Source organism: Oncorhynchus mykiss, chromosome 17, assembly GCF_057628025.1.
Source record: "Oncorhynchus mykiss isolate SJ-2025 chromosome 17, ASM5762802v1, whole genome shotgun sequence".
In the NCBI taxonomy this organism is placed as follows: domain Eukaryota; kingdom Metazoa; phylum Chordata; class Actinopteri; order Salmoniformes; family Salmonidae; genus Oncorhynchus; species Oncorhynchus mykiss.
Window position 1 is genome coordinate 77,658,433 of NC_143038.1, and position 20,869 is coordinate 77,679,301.

Genomic DNA, 20,869 nt, shown 5'->3' on the forward strand with positions numbered 1-20,869 from the left:
CACCACTAGAGAGTCTAGCGACAACGTGTTCTACATCGCCACTAGAGAGTCTAGCGACGACGTGTTCTACATCACCACTAGAGTCTAGCGACAACGTGTTCTACATCACCACTAGAGAGTCTAGCGACGACGTGTTCTACACCGCTAGAGAGTCAATCGACGTGTTCATCATCACGAGAGTGAGCCAGACAAAACGTTTAATCGTCGTTTTGAAAAGTGCAACAGCAAACATTTATACAGGTGATTCAAACAACCTTTATTTTATTTAAAAGTGCAACTGCAAACTGAACAACTGATGACAATTAAAAATGTCAGGATCGTCATTTGCAGTTTTTTATTTTTGGTGCTCCAAGCCTTACAGCCTTTCTTCTAGGAGCTCCAGTGCTCCCAATGAAAAGAAGTTCATTTCCAAGTTAGATTAACATAGTATGGCAATGTACCTTGTAGTTCAGGAGGTCTCTGCTGGTGTAGGCTCTGCTGTTGGAAGGGTTAGGGGTCAGTGATTAGGTTTAGTATAGTATCGTACCTTGTAGATCGTTAGTTCTCTGCTGGTGCTGGTGCAGGCTCTGCTGTTGGAAGGGTTAGGGGTCAGTGATTAGGTTTAGTATAGTATCGTACCTTGTAGATCGTTAGTTCTCTGCTGGTGCTGGTGCAGGCTCTGCTGTTGGAAGGGTTAGGGGTCAGTGATTAGGTTTAGTATAGTATCGTACCTTGTAGATCGTTAGTTTTCTGCTGGTGCCTGTGCAGGCTCTGCTGTTGGATGGTGGCCTGCAGGGAGTTCATCTCCTGTTCGTATTTCGACGCAGCCTGACGCCACTTCTCCAGCTCGGCCGTGACACCTCCCAGGTCCCTCTGCAGGGCGGCGATGTCTCGCTCCCTCTCGGCCCTGGCGGCCTCCATGGCGTGGTGGAGAACTAGCACTTCCTCCTGAGCAGAGTACAGCTCCTCCTGTGTGCTGCTGACGCTGCTCTCTCTTCTCTCCTTCAGCTCCTCCATGTCTACCGCTAGCTTCCCCAACTGACCTGGAAACAGATGGTATATACTTTCATATACATTATATAATATAGAACATCCCTCCCCCAACTGACCTGGAAACAGATGGTATATACTTTCATATACATTATATAATATAGAACATCTCTCCCCCAACTGACCTGGAAACAGATGGTATATACTTTCATATACACTATATAATGGAATAACTCTTTCCATGACAGACTGACCAGGTGAAAGATATGATCCCTTATTGATGTCACTTGTTAAATCCACTTCAATCAGTGTAGATGAAGGGGAAGAGACAGGTTAAAGAAGGATTTTAAAGCCTTATGATAATTGAGACATGGATTGTGTATATGTGCCATTCAGAGGGTGAATGGGCAAGACAAAAGATTTAAGTGCCTTTGAACGGGGTATGGTAGTAGGTACCAGGCAAACCGGTTTGTTTCAGCGCTACTGGGTATATAACACTTAACAGTTTCTAGTGTGTATCAAGAATGGTCCACCACCCAAAGGACATCCAGCCAACTTGACAACTGTGGGATGCATTGGAGTCAAAAGGGGCCAGCATCCCTGTGGAACGCTTGACACCTTATAGAGTCCATGCCGACTAATTCAGGTTGTTCTGAGTGCAACTCATTAATAGGAAGGTGTCCTTAATGTTTTGTATACTCAGTGTACACTACATGGCCAAAAATATGTTGACACCTGCTCTTCGAACATCTCATTACAAAATCTTGGGCATTAACATACAATTGGTCCCCCCTTTACTGCTATAACAGCCTCCACTCTTCAGCTTTCCACTAGACAACCTCACTTTGTGCACAGGGGCATTGACATCCTAAAACAGGAAAGGGTCTTCCCCAAACTGTTGCCACAAAGTTGGAAGCATGGAATCGTCTAGAATATAATTTCATGCTGAAGCGTTAAAATTGCCCTTCCCTGGAACTAAGGGGCCTAGCCCGAACCATGAAAAACAGCTCCAGACCATTATTCCTCCTCCACCAAACTTCATAGTTGGCATTATGCCGTCGGGCAGGTAGCGTTCTCCAAACCCAGATTCGTCCGTCGGACTGCCAGATGGTGAGTGATTCATTACTCCAGAGAACGCGTTTCCACTGCTCCAGAGTCCAATGGCGGCGAGCTTTACACCACTCCAGCCAACGTTTGGCATTGCGCATGGTGACCTTAGGCTTGTGTGCGGATACTCGGCCAAGGAAACTCATTTCATGAAGCTCCCAACAAACAATTATTTGTAGGCAACGTCAGCACGAGGCAGTTTGGAACTCGGTAGTGAGTGTTCCAACCCGAAGACAAACAATTATTACGAGCTACGCGCTTCAGAACTCAGTGGTCCAGTTCAGTGAGTTTGTGTGGCCTACCACTTCACAGCTGAGCCGTTGTTGCTCCTAGACTTCACAATAACAGCACTTACAGACTCTAGCATGGCAGAAATGTATAATTGTTTTATAAAAATACTAAACTGAAAAATAATTTACATAAGTATTCAGACCCTTTACTCAGTACATTGTTGAAGCACCTTTGGCAATGATTACAGCCTAGAGTCTTCCTGGGTATGACGCTACAAGCTTAGCACACCTGTATTTGGGGAGTTTCTCCCATTCTTCTCTGCAGATCCTCTCAAGCGCTGTCAGGTTGGATGGGGAGCGTCACGGCATTTTCAGGTCTCTCTAGAGATGTTCGGTTGGGTTCTGGTCAGGGCTCTGGTTTGGCCACTCAGAGACATGTCCCGAAGCCACTGCTGCGCTGTCTTGGCTGTGTGCTTAGGGTCGTTGTCCTGTTGGAAGGTGAACCTTCACCAGAGTCTGAAGTCCTGAGCGCTCTAGAGCAGGTTTTCATCAAGGATCTCTCTGTACTTTGCTCTGTTCATCTGACCCTCGATCCTGCCTAGTCTCCTAGTCTAAAAACATCCCCACAGCATGATGCTGCCACCACCATGCTTCACCGTAGGGATGGGGCCAGGTTTCCTCCAGATGTGACACTTGGCATCCAGGCCAAAGAGTTCAATCTTTGTTTCATTAGACAAGAGAATCTTGTTTCTGAGAATCTTTAGGCAAACTCCAAGCGGGCTGTCATGTGCCTTTTTACTGATGAGTGGCTTCCGTCTGGCCACTCTACCATAAAGGCCTGATTGCTGGAGTGCTGCAGAGATGGTTGTCCTTCTGGAAGGTTCTCCCATCTCCACAGAGGAACTCTGGAGCTCTGTCAGAGTGACCATCTGGTTCTTGGTTACCAGACCAAGGCCGTTCTACCCCGATTGCTCAGTTTGGACGGGCGGCCAGATCTAGGAAGTGTCTTGGTGGTTTCAAACTTCTTCCATTTAAGAATGATGGAGGCCACTGTGTCTTCAATGCTGCAGATATTTTTTGGTACCCTTCCCCAGATCTGTGCCTCGACACAATCCTGTCTCGGAGCTCTACGGACAATTCCTTCAATCCCCTTGCTTGGTTTTAGCTCTGACACGCACCTTCAACTGTGTGACCTTATATAAACATGGGTTTTCCTTTCCAAATCATGTCCAATCAATTAAATTTACCACAAGTGGACTCCAATCAAGTTGTAGCAACACCTTAAGGAATATCAATGGAAACATTTGCAAAAATATCTAAAAACATGTATTTGCTTTGTCATTTTGATGTTCCTGGAGGAGATTGCCGCCGTTTTACAGTCTCATCGGAAATACTTCGGAAAGTATTCAGACCCCTCAGCTTTTTCCACATTTTGTTACCCATGCCTTATTCTACAATTAGTATTTATTTCTCATCACGTGCCCCAAATACAACAGGTATAATCAAAGTTTATACACAGAATACACAGTGTCTATGGAGTCAAGTTGCACTTCCTACCTTAATGAAATGCTTACTAACAGGCAATGGTGCAGAAACAAAAAGGTGTGTGTGTGTGTGTATATGTGATCCAAGTCATAGTTTTTTTTTTATTTTACCTTTATTTAACTAGGCAAGTCAGTTAAGAACAAATTGTTATTTACAATGACCGCCTACCCCAGCCAAACCCGGACGACGCTGGGCCAATTGAGAACAGTGGGCCTTCTGCCTTGTTCAGAACGACAGATTTTTACCTTGTCAGCTCGGGGATTCGATCTTGCAACCTTTCGGTTACTAGTCTAACGGTCTAACCACTAGGCTACCCTGCCGCCCCAAGGTTAACTCTAGTTAACTCCCACTGCAGGTACCGATAGGTACCATCCTCCCTCTGCAGGAACCGATCGGTACCATCCTCCCTCTGCAGGGACCGATCGGTACCATCCTCCCTCTGCAGGTACCTATCGGTACCATCCTCTCTCTGCAGGTACCGATCGGTACCATCCTCCCTCTGCAGGTACCGATCGGTACCATCCTCCCTCTGCAGGTACTGGATCTGCTTGGCTGACTCCTCAGCCTGTAGGTACTGATCGGTACTATACTCACTCTGTAGGTACTGGATCTGCTTGGCTGACTCCTCAGTCTGCTGCCTGTTACTCCTCCTCTCCTCTTCCAGTAAGGCCTGGAGCTCCAGACACTTCTGCTTGCCTGTGTTGGCCAACTCCTGGGCCTCCAGCAGCTCTCTGTGGAGGTGGTGAATCACCTGCTCTCTGTCCCCAGGCTGCAGGTTGGCCATCCGCAGCTCATCTAGACCAGGACAGACAGGTGGGATATAGTTAGATATAGGCATAAAGGAAAGGAAGGAGATGAGGGTGCTGGAGCGGTGGGTGGGATCTGAACCCATGCTGGCAGCTGTACAAAGTACATGTGATGCAGAGGCTGGAGCTTAGATTGAAAGGCCACAGAAAAACTTATCAAAGTCAGTTGTGTATTTATGTTTTCATAATTGATCAGGAAGTTATGGATAGGGTTGGGCAGCATGCAGATGTTCATACCGTTTATGTACCATACAGGGGTATATGGTATTCCCCAATGTGCACAGAAGAAGCGCTATTTAAAATAAAACCTGGATCTGGATCCAGGAGGGGGTTGAATGTCTCAGCTATTACCAAGAAGCTTGATCTTGACAGCTAGCAAGTTAGCAAATCACATGCATAGCTGGAGCCCTGAGCTGGATAATTTCACACTTCTTAGTTATACTTCACTTAATAGTTGAATGCATTGGCGTAGCAAACATCTCTGCGAGGCGTCGGTATTTCCAAATACCCCAGCATACGTTATATCACCACACCTTGATATGGACATCTGTACCGTATCTGTATACCCACCACATGTGGCTGGCTGCCTGCTACTCAAAGGATTTGTGACACACTACAGTGACGAACAACCAACCACGGCTCGGCCTCAGTCCCTAATTAATACTGGTTCACGTGGGAGAATTTTAAGTCCTTTCAGATGGGGACCCACTCCTTGACCAGCCCATTCTTACATGTTTTGCACTTGGGGAAAATGTTGGAAGAACGTTTCCACCCCCCCTGTAACCCTACCCCCTCCAGCAGCCACTCTGTCAGGGTCCACCACCCCCAACCCTACCCAATCCAGCAGCCACTCTGTCAGGGTCCACCACCCCAACCCTACCCAATCCAGCAGCCACTCTGTCAGGGTCCAGCACCCCAACCCTACCCAATCCAGCAGCCACTCTGTCAGGGTCCACCACCCCAACCCTACCCAATCCAGCAGTCACTCTGTCAGGGTCCACCACCCCAACCCTACCCCCTCCATCAGACACTCTGTCAGGGTCCACCACCCCAACCCTAGTCCCTCCAGCAGCCTCTCTGTCAGGGTCTACCACCCCAACCCTAATCCTTCCAGCAGCCACTCTGTCAGGGTCTACCACCCCAACCCTAATCCTTCCAGCAGCCACTCTGTCAGGGTCCACCACCCCCAGGTCTATTCCAGAACAAGGTGACAGCTGTTGATGCTGAAGGTATAAGATCTATTCTAGAACAAGGTGACAGCTGTTGATACTGAAGGTATAAGACCAATTCCAGAACAAGGTGACAGCTGTTGATACTGAAGGTATGAGATCTATTCCAGAACAAGGTGACAGCTGTTGATGCTGAAGGTATAAGATTTATTCCAGAACAAGGTGACAGCTGTTGATGCTGAAGGTATAAGATCTATTCCAGAACAAGGTGACAGCTGTTGATACTGAAGGTATAAGATCTATTCCAGAACACGGTGACAGCTGTTGATGCTGAAGGTATGAGATCTATTCCAGAACACGGTGACAGCTGTTGATGCTGAAGGTATGAGATCTATTCCAGAACAAGGTGACAGCTGTTGATACTGAAGGTATAAGATCTATTCCAGAACACGGTGACAGCTGTTGATGCTGAAGGTATGAGATCTATTCTAGAACAAGGTGACAGCTGTTGATACTGAAGGTATAAGACCAATTCCAGAACAAGGTGACAGCTGTTGATACTGAAGGTATAAGATCTATTCCAGAACAAGGTGACAGCTGTTGATACTGAAGGTATAAGACCTATTCTAGCACCCTGACTAATGCAATGGCATGTTGTTGTGACTGTCTTAAAGAAAACCCTTTGAGTTCTATTAGATAAATAGCTCTGAATCCACAATATGGCAGAGGTTGAAAAGCCATAACACATATGTTTTCTCAACAACAGGTTATGGTGAATAATATGAAAGGCTGCACTGAAATCTAACAGTACAGCTCCCACAATCATCTTATTATCAATTTATTTCAACCAATCATCAGTCATTTGTGTCAGTGCAGTACATGCTGAGTGCCCTTCTCTATAAGCTTGCTGAAAGTCTGTTAATTTGTTTACAGAGAAATATCATTGTATTTGTTAAAGGAGGTGTGATGGAGCTTTTCTGGTGACACTGTCTGTGATTTATTTAGAATTCAAGTCACACTTAACCAGCACGGCTACCACATCATTCTGCAGCGATACGCCATCCCATCTAGTATGTGCTTAGTGGGACTATCATTTGTTTTTCAACAGGACAGTGACCCAACACACCTTTAGGCTGTGTAAGGGATATTTGACCCAGAAGAAGAGTGATGGAGTGCTGCATCAGATGACCTGGCCTCCACAATCCCCCGACCTCAACCCAATTGAGGTGGTTTGGGATGAGTCGGACCGCAGAGTGAAGGAAAAGCAGCGAACAAGTGCTCAGCATATTTGGGAACTCCTTCAAGACTGTTGGAAAAGCATTCCAGGTGAAGCTGGTTGAGAGAATGACAAGAGTGTGCAAAGCTGTCAACAAGGCAAAGGGTGGCTACTTTGAAGAATCTCAAATATAAAATATATTTTGATTTGCTAAACACTTTTTTGGTTACTATATGATTCCATTTGTGTTATTTCATAGTGTTGATGTCTTCACTATTATTTCACAACGTAGGAAATAAAAAAAATTAAGAAAAATCCTTGAATGAGTATGTGTTCTAAATCTTTTGACCGGTAGTGTATTCAATGGAGTCCCCCAGGAACCAGCCAGGTTTGGCCTCCCCATCCCTAAAGCTCCATATATATTCAATAGTCCCCCAGGCACCAGCCAGGTTTGGCCTCCCCATCCCTAAAGCTTCATATATATTCAATAGTCCGCCAGGAATCAGCCAGGTGTATATATATATATATATATATATATATATATATTCAGCCAGGTTTGGCACTGTTGATCCATCCAGCTACCTCTCTTGACAACAGATTTTATGGCAATAAGACGCAATAAAACATTAAATATGTATTACCTTTGAGCAGGGCAACCCTGTTCTGTGGCTCGTTCAGCTCACGATCATCCATGTTTCCATCTACACACACATACAGAGACAGAGAGAAAGAAGAGGAAGAGGAGAGGAGAGAGGAGAGGAAGAGGAGAAGGAGAGGGAGAGGAGAGGCAGAGGAGAGAGGAGAGAAAGAGGAGAGAGGAGAGGAGAGAGGAGAGGAAGAGAAGGAGAGAGGAGAGGTAGAGGAGAGAGGAGAGAGAAGAGGAGAGGTAGAAGAGAGAGGAGAGGGAGAGAGGAGAGGTAGAGGAGAGGAGAGAAAGAGGAGAGAGGAGAGGAAGAGGAGAAGGAGAGAGGTGAGGTAGAGGAGAGAGGAGAGAGAAGAGGAGAGAGGAGACGGAGAGAGGAGAGGTAGAGGAGAGATGAGAAGAAGAGGAGGGAGGAGAGAAAGAGTGAACAGGGAGAGGAAGAGGATTGAACAGTGAGCTAGGACCAGACCAGGACAAACAACTAAACGAGTGACAGTAAACCTATATTTATTCCATGTTCTGGACACAACACTGCTTATATCATTTCCTCATTCAGGGTTCAAATAATACAACAACACATTTACATAGTTACAATGTTAATATCGTACGCCTATGGACATGTTTTCAGTTCATAAACATGAAGACTAATTCATTAACTTCATGAATTAATACACAAAGTCAAATTATTTCACTTTTTCAGTCCTCATAAATGAATAGGAAATATCTACATACCTCTGACAATTTCACAATTGTTAATATTTTAGCCAAAAAGATGGCTTGTTTATATATTTAAACATTTGACTATTTCTGATGTTACCTGACGTGTCGTCACTGCTGCGGTTCTGGCTGGGGCTCAGTGTATCTGACATTTCAGAGTCTTTAGCATCCATTTGGTTTTCTACAGAGCGACAAGAAGATACAACTTACAACAGGGGACAACTACTATAAAACACTCTCAGAACACTGAACTTCAAATAAATCACATGAAATAACATGTGGAATGTTGTCCCACTCCTCTTAAATGGCTCTGTGAAGTTGCTGGGTATTGGGCGGGAACTGGAACATTGTCGTACAGGTCCATCCAGAGCATCCCAAACATGCTCAATGGGTGACATGTCTGGTAAGTATGGAGGCCATGGAAGAACTTGGAAATTTTCAGCTTCCAGGAATTGTGTACAGATCCTTGTGACATGGGGCCGTGCTTTATCATGCTGAAACATGAGGTGATGGCGGCAGATGAACAGCACAGCAATAGGCCTCAGGATCTCATCACGGTATCTCTGTGCATTCAAATGACCATTGAAAAATGCCATTGTGTTTGTTGTCCGTAGCTTAACCCCACCACCACGGGGCACTCTGTTCAGAACGGTGACATCAGCAAACCACTCGCACACACGACGCCATACTGCCAGGAACAGTTGAAACCGGGATTCATCCGTGAAGAGCACACGTCTCAACTGTGCCAGTGGCCATCGAAGCTGAGCATTTGAAGTCTGTTACAACGCTGAATTGGTGAGGACGACGAGTACGCAGAAGAGCTTCCCTGAGACGGTTTCTAACAGTTTGTGCAGAAATCTTTGGTTGTGTAAAATCAGTTTAATCAGCTGTCCGGGTGGCTAGTCTCAGACGATCCCACAGGTAAAGAAGCCAGATGTGGAGGTCCTGGGCTGGCGTGGTTACACATGGTCTGAGGTACTGAGGCCGGTTGGACATACTGCCAAATTCTCTGAAACAAAGTTGGAGGCGGCTGATGGTTGAGAAATGAACATTCAACAATCTGGCAACAGCTCTGGTGAACATTCCTGCAGTCAGCATGCTAATTGCACACTCCCTAAAAACTTGAGAAATCTGTGGCATTGTGATGTGACAAAATTGCACATTTTAGCGTGGCCATTTATTGTGCCCAGCACAAGGTGCACCTGTGTAATGATCATGCTGTTTAATCAGCTTCTTGATATGCCACACCTGTCAGGTGAATGGATTATCTTGGCAAAGGAAATATGCTCACTAAACAAGGATGTAAACAAATTTGTGCGCAAAATTTGAGAGAAAAAAGCTTTTGCTCGTATGGAAAAGTTCAGCTCATGAAACATGGGACCAACATTTTACATGTTGTGTTTATATTGTTGTTCAGTGTAGATGGGCTCTGACAACATACAGGAACCATACGTTTTAGTTGTAAATCATTTGGTGCAACTCAGTTTGATAAGGGGAACAGAGTGATGTGATTCAGTTTGATAAGGGGAACAGAGTGATGTGATTCAGTTTGATAAGGGGAACAGAGTGATGTGATTCAGTTTGATAAGGGGAACAGAGTGATGTGATTCAGTTTGATAAGGGGAACAGAGTGATGTGATTCAGTTTGATAAGGGGAACAAAGTGATGTGATTCAGTTTGATAAGGGGAACAGAGTGATGTGATTCAGTTTGATAAGGGGAACAGAGTGATGTGATTCAGTTTGATAAGGGGAACAGAGTGATGTGATTCAGTTTGATAAGGGGAACAGAGTGATGTGATTCAGTTTGATAAGGGGAACAGAGTGATGTGATTCAGTTTGATAAGGGGAACAGAGTGATGTGATTCAGTTTGATAAGGGGAACAAAGTGAAGTGATTCAGTTTGATAAGGGGAACAGAGTGATGTGATTCAGTTTGATAAGGGGAACAGAGTGATGTGATTCAGTTTGATAAGGGGAACAGAGTGATGTGATTCAGTTTGATAAGGGGAACAAAGTGATGTGATTCAGTTTGATAAGGGGAACAGAGTGATGTGATTCAGTTTGATAAGGAGAACAGAGTGATGTGATTCAGTTTGATAAGGGGAACAAAGTGATGTGATTCAGTTTGATAAGGGGAACAAAGTGATGTGATTCAGTTTGATAAGGGTAACAGAGTGATGTGATTCAGTTTGATAAGGGGAACAAAGTGATGTGATTCAGATTGATAAGGGGAACAAAGTGATGTGATTCAGTTTGATAGTTTGATAAGGGGAACAAAATGATGTGATTCAGTTTGATAAGGGGAACAAAGTGATGTGATTCAGTTTGATAAGGGGAACAAAGTGATGTGATTCAGTTTGATAAGGGGAACAAAGTGATGTGATTCAGTTGATAAGGGGAACAGAGTGATGTGATTCAGTTTGATAAGGGGAACAGAGTGATGTGATTCAGTTTGATAAGGGGAACAGAGTGATGTGATTCAGTTTGATAAGGGGAACAAAGTGATGTGATTCAGTTTGATAAGGGGGACAGAGTGATGTGATTCAGTTTGATAAGGGGAACAGAGGAAATATGCTCACTAAACAAGGATGTAAACAAATTTGTGCGCAAAATTTGAGAGAAAAAGCTTTTGCTCGTATGGACCCAGGCCAAAGAGATTACAGCTGCAACTAAACAACACTGTGTCAGGTGTCATGATGTTGCCCTCTTTGAGTACAGCGACCACCATCCCCCGCTCTCTGCTTCTACAACCAGACTCTGTGGGCAGAGTGAGGTCGTAAATTCCTAAGGAAGACCCTGCCTCATGGACACAGTTATAGAGAGTAGTTTTCATGGAGACAAAGGAAATCCTTCCACCTCACAGAACTGAGGTACGAACAAATTTCATGTTCAGAGAAAGTGTAAAAGATCGGTGAAGAATCCAGCTACGAACTGGTCCGTTTGGCACAACTTGGGAAGCTCATGGGAGACGGTGCGGCCACATTACCATAACTCTGTTTATATAATAGTCTCAGATATGAGGTTCACATCTAATTGTTGTATAAGATGAATGAGTGAGGATGATACTGTTTGTATAATGGTGTAATATGATTGTGGATGAAGAAAAGTACAATTCCCTTTTGATTTGAACTAAATCAGAGGACCGCCCCTGAGCCCAGTTAGGGTCAGACATCCTGGACCGCCCCTGAGCCCAGTTAGGGTCAGACATCCTGGACTGCCCCTGAGCCCAGTTAGGGCCAGACATCCTGGACTGCCCCTGAGCCCAGTTAGGGTCAGACATCCTGGACTGCCCCTGAGCCCAGTTAGGGTCAGACATCCTGGACCGCCCCTGAGCCCAGTTAGGGTCAGACATCCTGGACTGCCCCTGAGCCCAGTTAGGGTCAGACATCCTGGGACCGCCCCTGAGCCCAGTTAGGGTCAGACATCCTGGACCGCCCCTGAGCCCAGTTAGGGTCAGACATCCTGGACTGCCCCTGAGCCCAGTTAGGGTCAGACATCCTGGACCGCCCCTGGGTCAGACATCCTGGACCGCCCCTGAGCCCAGTTAGGGTCAGACCTCCTGGACTGCCCCTGAGCCCAGTTAGGGTCAGACATCCTGGACCGCCCCTGAGCCCAGTTAGGGTCAGACATCCTGGACTGCCCCTGAGCCCAGTTAGGGTCAGACATCCTGGACTGCCCCTGAGCCCAGTTAGGGCCAGACATCCTGGACTGCCCCTGAGCCCAGTTAGGGTCAGACATCCTGGACCGCCCCTGAGCCCAGTTAGGGTCAGACATCCTGGGACCGCCCCTGAGCCCAGTTAGGGTCAGACCTCCTGGACTGCCCCTGAGCCCAGTTAGGGTCAGACATCCTGGACCGCCCCTGAGCCCAGTTAGGGTCAGACCTCCTGGACTGCCCCTGAGCCCAGTTAGGGTCAGACATCCTGGACCGCCCCTGAGCCCAGTTAGGGCCAGACATCCTGGACTGCCCCTGAGCCCAGTTAGGGTCAGACCTCCTGGACTGCCCCTGAGCCCAGTTAGGGTCAGACATCCTGGACTGCCCCTGAGCCCAGTTAGGGTCAGACATCCTGGACCACCCCTGAGCCCAGTTAGGGCCAGACATCCTGGACTGCCCCTGAGCCCAGTTAGGGCCAGACCTCCTGGACTGCCCCTGAGCCCAGTTAGGGTCAGACATCCTGGACCGCCCCTGAGCCCAGTTAGGGTCAGACATCCTGGACCGCCCCTGAGCCCAGTTAGGGACAGACATCCTGGGACAGCACTCTTCTGCCACTCTGAATAAAACCCAACTTTGAGAAATTATCAGTAGACTATGTTTTTCTCCAGTAGGAGAGGGACTGAAGGTTGTAGACCATTGCTGAATCTTTTAACCATACCAGGTGGTTAAAACTCTTAGACTATCGATACCGACAGAATAAGAATAATTATTTGGTACTAATTACTAGTCTGCAGCTAGGAATTCGGCATCATTGAACAAGGAGAACGACAAACACCGAAACAATCCCCTCTAACCACAACCGAGAGAGGGAGAGAAACGGACAATTCTGCAAAAGAAATTAACTTTTCACCAGCGATCAAGACGACACACTGAGCGTAAATATATGATCCTCAACACTGGGGCCCCACAAGGGTGCATTCTGAGCCCTCTCCTGTACTCCCTGTTTACCCACGACTGCGTGGCCACGCACGCCTCCAACTCAATCATCAAGTTTGCGGACGACACAACAGTGGTAGGCTTGATTACCAACAACGATGAGACGGCCTACAGGGAGGAGGTGAGGGCCCTCGGAGTGTGGTGTCAACGTCAACAAAACTAAGGAGATGATTGTGGACTTCAGGAAACAGCATAGGGAACACCCCCCTATCCACATCGATGGAACAGTAGTGGAGAGGGTAGTAAGTTTTAAGTTCCTCGGCGTACACATCACAGACAAACTGAATTGGTCCACCCACACAGACAGCATCGTGAAGAAGGCGCAGCAGCGCCTCTTCAACCTCAGGAGGCTGAAGAAATTCAGCTTGTCACCAGAAGCACTCACAAACTTCCACAGATGCACAATCGAGAGCATCCTGTCGGGCTGTATCACCGCCTGGTACGGCAACTGCTCCGCCCACAACCGTAAGGCTCTTCAGAGGGTAGTGAGGTCTGCACAACGCATCACCGGGGGCAAACTACCTGCCCTCCAGGACACCTACACCACCCGATGTCACAGGAAGGCCATAAAGATCATCAAGGACAACAACCACCTGAGCCGAGGTCAGTACAGCGAGGTCAGTACAGGTGCATCAAAGCTGGGACCGAGAGACTGAAAAACAGCTTCTATCTCAAGACCATCAGACTGTTAAACAGCCACCACTAACATTGAGTGGCTGCTGCCAACACACTGACTCAACTCCAGCCACTTTAATAATGGGAATTGATGGGAAACGATGTAAAATATATCACTAGCCAATTTAAACAATGCTACCTAATATAATGTTTACATACCCTACATTATTCATCTCATATGTATACGTATATACTGTACTCTATTAACTACTGCATATTTATGTAATACATGTATCACTAGCCACTTTAACTATGCCACTTTGTTTACATACTCATCTCATTTGTACATACTGTACTCAATACCATCTACTGTATCTTGCCTATGCCGCTCTGTACCATCACTCATTCATATATCTTTATGTACATATTCTTTATCCCCTTAAGGTAGTAGTTGTGGAATTGTTAGCTAGATTACTCGTTGGTTATTACATCCAATCTTTGATAAAACTATGTCTTCAATTTAATGATGGTAAAGACATGACACAGGCTATATCTGGTATTTCCACAGGGTGGTGCTGCTGGACACATACTGGAGCTAATCTATAGATGATGTATTGTCACATACACCGGATAGGTGCAGTGAAATGTGTTGTTTTACAGGGTCAGTCATAGTAGTATGATAGGTACAGTGTAATGTGTTGTTTTAAAGGGTCAGTCATAGTAGTATGATAGGTGTTGTTGTACAGGGTCAGTCATAGTAGTATGATAGGTGCAGTGTAATGTGTGGTTTTACAGGGTCAGCCAAAGTAGGACGGCACAAATTAGGATTAAGTGCCTTGCCAAAGGGCACAGACAGGTTATTCCAACCAGCAACCTTTTGGTTCTTAGCCCAAAGCTCTAACCACTATGGCCCCACTAGGCTACCTGCTGATTGGTTCTTAGCCCAAAGCTCTAACCACTATAGCCCCACTAGGCTACCTGCTGATTGGTTCTTAGCCCAAAGCTCTAACCACTATGGCCCCACTAGGCTACCTGCTGATTGGTTCTTAGCCCAAAGCTCTAACCACTATGGCCCCACTAGGCTACCTGCTGATTGGTTCTTAGCCCAAAGCTCTAACCACTATGGCCCCACTAGGCCACCTGCTGATTGGTTCTTAGCCTAAAGCTCTAACCACTATGGCCCCACTAGGCCACCTGCTGATTGGTTCTTAGCCCAAAGCTCTAACCACTATGGCCCCACTAGGCTACCTGCTGATTGGTTCTTAGCCCAAAGCTCTAACCACTATGGCCCCACTAGGCTACCTGCTGATTGGTTCTTAGCCCAAAGCTCTAACCACTATGGCCCCACTAGGCTACCTGCTGATTGGTTCTTAGCCCAAAGCTCTAACCACTATGGCCCCACTAGGCTACCTGCTGATTGGTTCTTAGCCCAAAGCTCTAACCACTATGGCCCCACTAAGCTACCTGCTGATTGGTTCTTAGCCCAAAGCTCTAACCACTATAGCCCCACTAGGCTACCTGCTGATTGTTGTTGAACCAAAAGCTTCCCTTACCTTTGAGTTTGTCAGGATTGGCAAAGCGGTCTCCTGCTGCTGTCTGGCTGTTCTGCAGGTGGGCATCTATCACCTCTGACAAAGACATGGAGATTCTGTTACTAACATAGTACGACCAGGCTCATACCCAATACATACCAGTGGGAACGACCAGGCTCATACCCACTACATACCAGTGGGAACGACCAGGCTCATACCCACTACATACCAGTGGGAACGACCAGGCTCATACCCACTACATACCAGTGGGAACGACCAGGCTCATACCCACTACATACCAGTGGGAACGACCAGGCTAATACCCACTACATACCAGTGGGAACGACCAGGCTCATACCACTACATACCAGTGGGAACGACCAGGCTCATACCCACTACATACCAGTGGGAACGACCAGGCTCATACCACTACATACCAGTGGGAACGACCAGGCTAATACCCACTACATACCAGTGGGAACGACCAGGCTCATACCCACTACATACCAGTGGGAACGACCAGGCTCATACCCACTACATACTATTGAGTCCAGTTTATCATGAATCATGGCATCCCCTGCCAGCTGTGACTCAGAGCAGGTACGTGAGGAGCTGCCTTGTTTAAAACCCACTGGTTCTCAGAGCAGGTACGTGAGGAGCTGCCTTGTTTAAAACCCACTGTGACTCAGAGCAGGTATGTGAGGAGCTGCCTTGTTTAAAACCCACTGTGACTCAGAGCAGGTATGTGAGGAGCTGCCTTGTTAAAAACCCACTGACTCAGAGCAGGTACATGAGGAGCTGCCTTGTTTAAAACCCACTGACTCAGAGCAGGTATGTGAGGAGCTGCCTTGTTTAAAACCCACTGGTTCTCAGAGCAGGTACGTGAGGAGCTGCCTTGTTTAAAACCCACTGTGACTCAGAGCAGGTATGTGAGGAGCTGCCTTGTTTAAAACCCACTGTGACTCAGAGCAGGTATGTGAGGAGCTGCCTTGTTAAAAACCCACTGACTCAGAGCAGGTATGTGAGGAGCTGCCTTGTTTAAAACCCACTGGTTTTCAGAGCAGGAACATGAGGAGCTGCCTTGTTTAAAACCCACTGACTCAGAGCAGGTATGTGATGCGCTGCCTTGTTTAAAACCCACTGTGACTCAGAGCAGGTATGTGAGGAGCTGCCTTGTTAAAAACCCACTGACTCAGAGCAGGTACATGAGGAGCTGCCTTGTTAAAAACCCACTGGTTTTCAGAGCAGGTACATGAGGAGCTGCCTTGTTTAAAACCCACTGACTCAGAGCAGGTAAGTGATGAGCTGCCTTGTTTAAAACCCACTGTGACTCAGAGCAGGTACTTGAGGAGCTGCCTTGTTTAAAACCCACTGGTTTTCAGAGCGGGTACATGAGGAGCTGCCTTGTTTAAAACCCACTGACTCAGAGCAGGTATGTGAGGCGCTGCCTTGTTTAAAACCCACTGTGACTCAGAGCAGGTATGTGATGAGCTGCCTTGTTTAAAACCAATGCATGGTACTACTAGATGCAAAAGCCTTCACAGATCATTTTGAGGAGAGCGGTGTCAATATTAAAAACATATTCGCTATTACAACTGACATTCCCCCACTATGGTGTGGAAACAAAGGATTCTCAGAGCTGAATGAAGATAAGCTTGGCCACCCTGTGGTAAAATGTCACTATCATTCACCAAGAGAATCTGTGTTCCAGGATCAAGTCAGTCATGGTAATGGACAGCGCCTCTGTTTAGCGAGCTATAGAATTATTCAGTTTGTGGGAAATTAGACATTCAATAGACACAATTAGCTGTAATCCACATATGAAAATCAGAACTTGCTTGCAGATCATTAGAAATGTTAGGATAAATTGTAAATTGGCACTCCACACAAAAAAGGTTGCCAACCCCTGCCTTAGAGACACACGTAACTTACCATCAAAGTTAGCCAGCCTGTGCAACGACGATCCCACTGCTTCTTTCAACTGCTTCACAGCTGCAGTGTGATACAAAAGAAAAATAAAGGATCAACATCATGACATCTGACATGTCTAGACATGATATCTCTTGACAGCTTCTGAGGAGCAGTATCTGACATGTCTAGACATGATATCTCTAGACAGCTTCTGAGGAGCAGTATCTGACATGATATCTCTAGACAGCTTCTGAGGAGCAGTATCTGACATGTCTAGACATGATACCTCTAGACAGCTTCTGAGGAGCAGTATCTGACATGATATCTCTAGACAGCTTCTGAGGAGCAGTATCTGACATGATACCTCTAGACAGCTTCTGAGGAGCAGTATCTGACATGTCTAGACATGATATCTCTAGACAGCTTCTGAGGAGCAGTATCTGACATGATATCTCTAGACAGCTTCTGAGGAGCAGTATCTGACATGATATCTCTAGACAGCTTCTGAGGAGCAGTATCTGACATGTCTAGACATGATACCTCTAGACAGCTTCTGAGGAGCAGTATCTGACATGATATCTCTAGACAGCTTCTGAGGAGCAGTATCTGACATGTCTAGACATGATATCTCTAGACAGCTTCTGAGGAGCAGTATCTGACATGATATCTCTAGACAGCTTCTGAGGAGCAGTATCTGACATGTCTAGACATGATATCTCTAGACAGCTTCTGAGGAGCAGTATCTGACATGATATCTCTAGACAGCTTCTGAGGAGCAGTATCTGACATGATATCTCTAGACAGCTTCTGAGGAGCAGTATCTGACATGATATCTCTAGACAGCTTCTGAGGAGCAGTATCTGACATGTTACCTCTAGACAGCTTCTGAGGAGCAGTAGGTAGTCATTTTAATAAGAACAGCAAAACAATAATAATGTTTATCATGGCCTGTGAAATGGCTGTAGTCTATATGGTGAGGTCTACAGTCATGGCTCAGGGCAATCACTTGATCATGGATTAATTATCCAAAGTAATTCATCATGCTATAATTCTCTCCTGAACATGACACAAAGCAGTCTGAATGTAGTGCTACAGACCGGTGCAGAGAGAACAGGTGGTGTCACCGTTAGCAGATAAACTACAGCACCAAACAGGCAACAGGGAAGTTAAACACCCCTGACAGTACAAGAGAGGAACCAAACCGTTAAGGCTAATAATATCTGGTAAAAAGCTAGAAAGGTGTGGTTGGCGTGCAGAAAACGATGTGCGATTGTGAATGTCTCAACAGAAGAGAACAAGCTTATGCAATTATATGAAGAAAAAATAAGAAATAAACCACAATGAAAAAAATGGGGAAAGCATGTTTGTGATAATGAAAGGACGACTTCATTTCTGGGGACTCCTACACCGTTGAACCCCTCCAGTAGCCTGGCCTCAGATGCACTGAGCGAGGATAACCCTTAGAACACTGCAGTTCCCTTGACAACAGTAGAACACTGGTTCTATCATCACGGTACATTGGTATTTTATTATGGATCTACCATTAGCTGTTGCGATAGCAGCAGCTACTCTTCCTGGGTTCCACACAGAACATGACATAATACAGAACATTAATAGACAAGAACAGCTCCAGGACAGAACTACATACATTAAAAATATATTGTCTTTAAAAAAGGAACACGTAGCCTACATATCAATATATACACAAACTATCTGGGTAAAATAGGGGAGAGGCGTTGTGAGGTGTTGCTTTATCTGTTTTGTTAAACCAGGTTTGCTGTTAATCTGAGCAATATGAGAAGGTACGGAGTTCCATGCAATAATGGCTAAATATAATACCGTACGCTTTCTTTAATTTATTCTGGATTTGGGGACTGTGAAAAGACCCCTGGTGGCACGTCTGGTGGGGTGAGTGTGTGTGTGTGTGTGTGTCAGAGCTGTGTGTAAGTTGACTATGCAAACTATTTAGAATTTTCAACACAATGTTTCTAATAAAAATAAGAAGTGATGCAGTCAGTGTCTCCTCAACTCTGAGCCAAGAGAGACTGGATAGTAAACGTCCCCTTTTCAGGACCCTGTCTTCAAAGAGCATTCTTAAAAATCCAAATAACTTCACAGATCTTCATTGTAAAGTGTTTAAATACTGTTTACCATGTTTGTTCAATGAACCATAAACAATTTAATGAACATGCACCTGCGGCCTATATTAATATACAGTACCCCAGCAGAACCCTATATTAGTATACAGTACCCCAGCAGAACCCTATATTAATATACAGTACCCCGGTCTAGACCAGCAGAACCCTATATTAATATACAGTACCCCGGTCTAGACCAGCAGAACCCTATATTAGTATACAGTACCCCAGCAGAACCCTATATTAATATACAGTACCCCGGTCTAGACCAGCAGAACCCTATATTAATATACAGTACCCCGGTCTAGACCAGCAGAACCCTATATTAATATACAGTACCCCAGCAGAACCCTATATTAGTATACAGTACCCCAGTCTAGACCAGCAGAACCGTATATTAGTATATAGTACCCCGGTCTAGACCAGCAGAACCCTATATTAGTATACAGTACCCCGGTCTAGACCAGCAGAACCCTATATTAGTATACAGTACCCCGGTCTAGACCAGCAGAACCCTATATTAATATACAATACCCCGGTCTAGACCAGCAGAACCCTATATTAATATACAGTACCCCGGTCTAGACCAGCAGAACCCTATATTAATATACAGTACCCCAGCAGAACCCTATATTAATATACAATACCCCGGTCTAGACCAGCAGAACCCTATATTAATATACAGTACCCCAGCAGAACCCTATATTAATATACAATACCCCGGTCTAGACCAGCAGAACCCTATATTAATATACAGTACCCCAGCAGAACCCTATATTAATATACAGTACCCCGGTCTAGACCAGCAGAACCCTATATTAGTATACAGTACCCCAGCAGAACCCAATATTAATATACAGTACCCCAGTCTAGACCAGCAGAACCCTATATTAGTATACAGTACCCCAGCAGAACCCTATATTAATATACAGTAACCCAGTCTAGACCAGCAGAACCCTATATTAGTATACAGTACCTCAGTCTAGACCAGCAGAACCCTATATTAGTATACAGTACCCCAGTCTAGACCAGCAGAACCCTATATTAGTATACAGTACCCCAGTCTAGACCAGCAGAACCCTATATTAATATACAGTACCCCAGTCTAGACCAGCAGAACCCTATATTAGTATACAGTACCCCAGCAGAACCCTATATTAATATACAGTACCCCAGTCTAGACCAGCAGAACCCTATATTAGTATACAGTACCCCAGTCTAGACCAGCAGAACCCTATATTAATATACAGTACCCCAGCAGAACCCTATATTAGTATACAGTACCCCAGTCTAGACCAGCAGAACCGTATATTAATAGACAGTACCCCGGTCTAGACCAGCAGAACCCTATATTAATATACAGTACCCCGGTCTAGACCAGCAGAACCCTATATTAATATACAGTACCCCAGTCTAGACCAGCAGAACCCTATATTAATATACAGTACCCCGGTCTAGACCCACAGAACCCTATATTAATATACAGTACCCCGGTCTAGACCAGCAGAACCCTATATTAGTATACAGTACACCAGCAGAACCCTATATTAGTATACAGTACCCCAGCAGAACCCTATATTAATATACAGTACCCCAGTCTAGACCAGCAGAACCCTATATTAG

At 45.6% G+C, this 20,869-nt stretch overlaps 1 protein-coding gene across 5 annotated transcripts in view; it reads right to left on the reverse strand.

Moving 5' to 3' along the window:
- The window catches only part of LOC110494844 (sarcolemmal membrane-associated protein), a 111,053-nt gene that overhangs the window by 31,152 nt on the left and 59,032 nt on the right, over positions 1-20,869 (reverse strand). For 4 of the 5 annotated variants that reach the window (XM_036950985.2, XM_036950983.2, XM_090206520.1 and 1 more), the window contains 6 exons: positions 17,130-17,189; positions 15,219-15,293; positions 8,503-8,583; positions 7,684-7,743; positions 4,446-4,646; positions 711-1,022 (listed from right to left, as the gene is read on the reverse strand). In XM_036950985.2, the coding sequence (XP_036806880.2) occupies positions 711-1,022; positions 4,446-4,646; positions 7,684-7,743; positions 8,503-8,583; positions 15,219-15,293; positions 17,130-17,189 (789 nt within the window). Of the gene's footprint in view, positions 1-710; positions 1,023-4,445; positions 4,647-7,683; positions 7,744-8,502; positions 9,412-15,218; positions 15,294-17,129; positions 17,190-20,869 lie in introns of all 5 variants that reach the window. The other variant, XR_016488120.1, reaches the window with a different exon arrangement.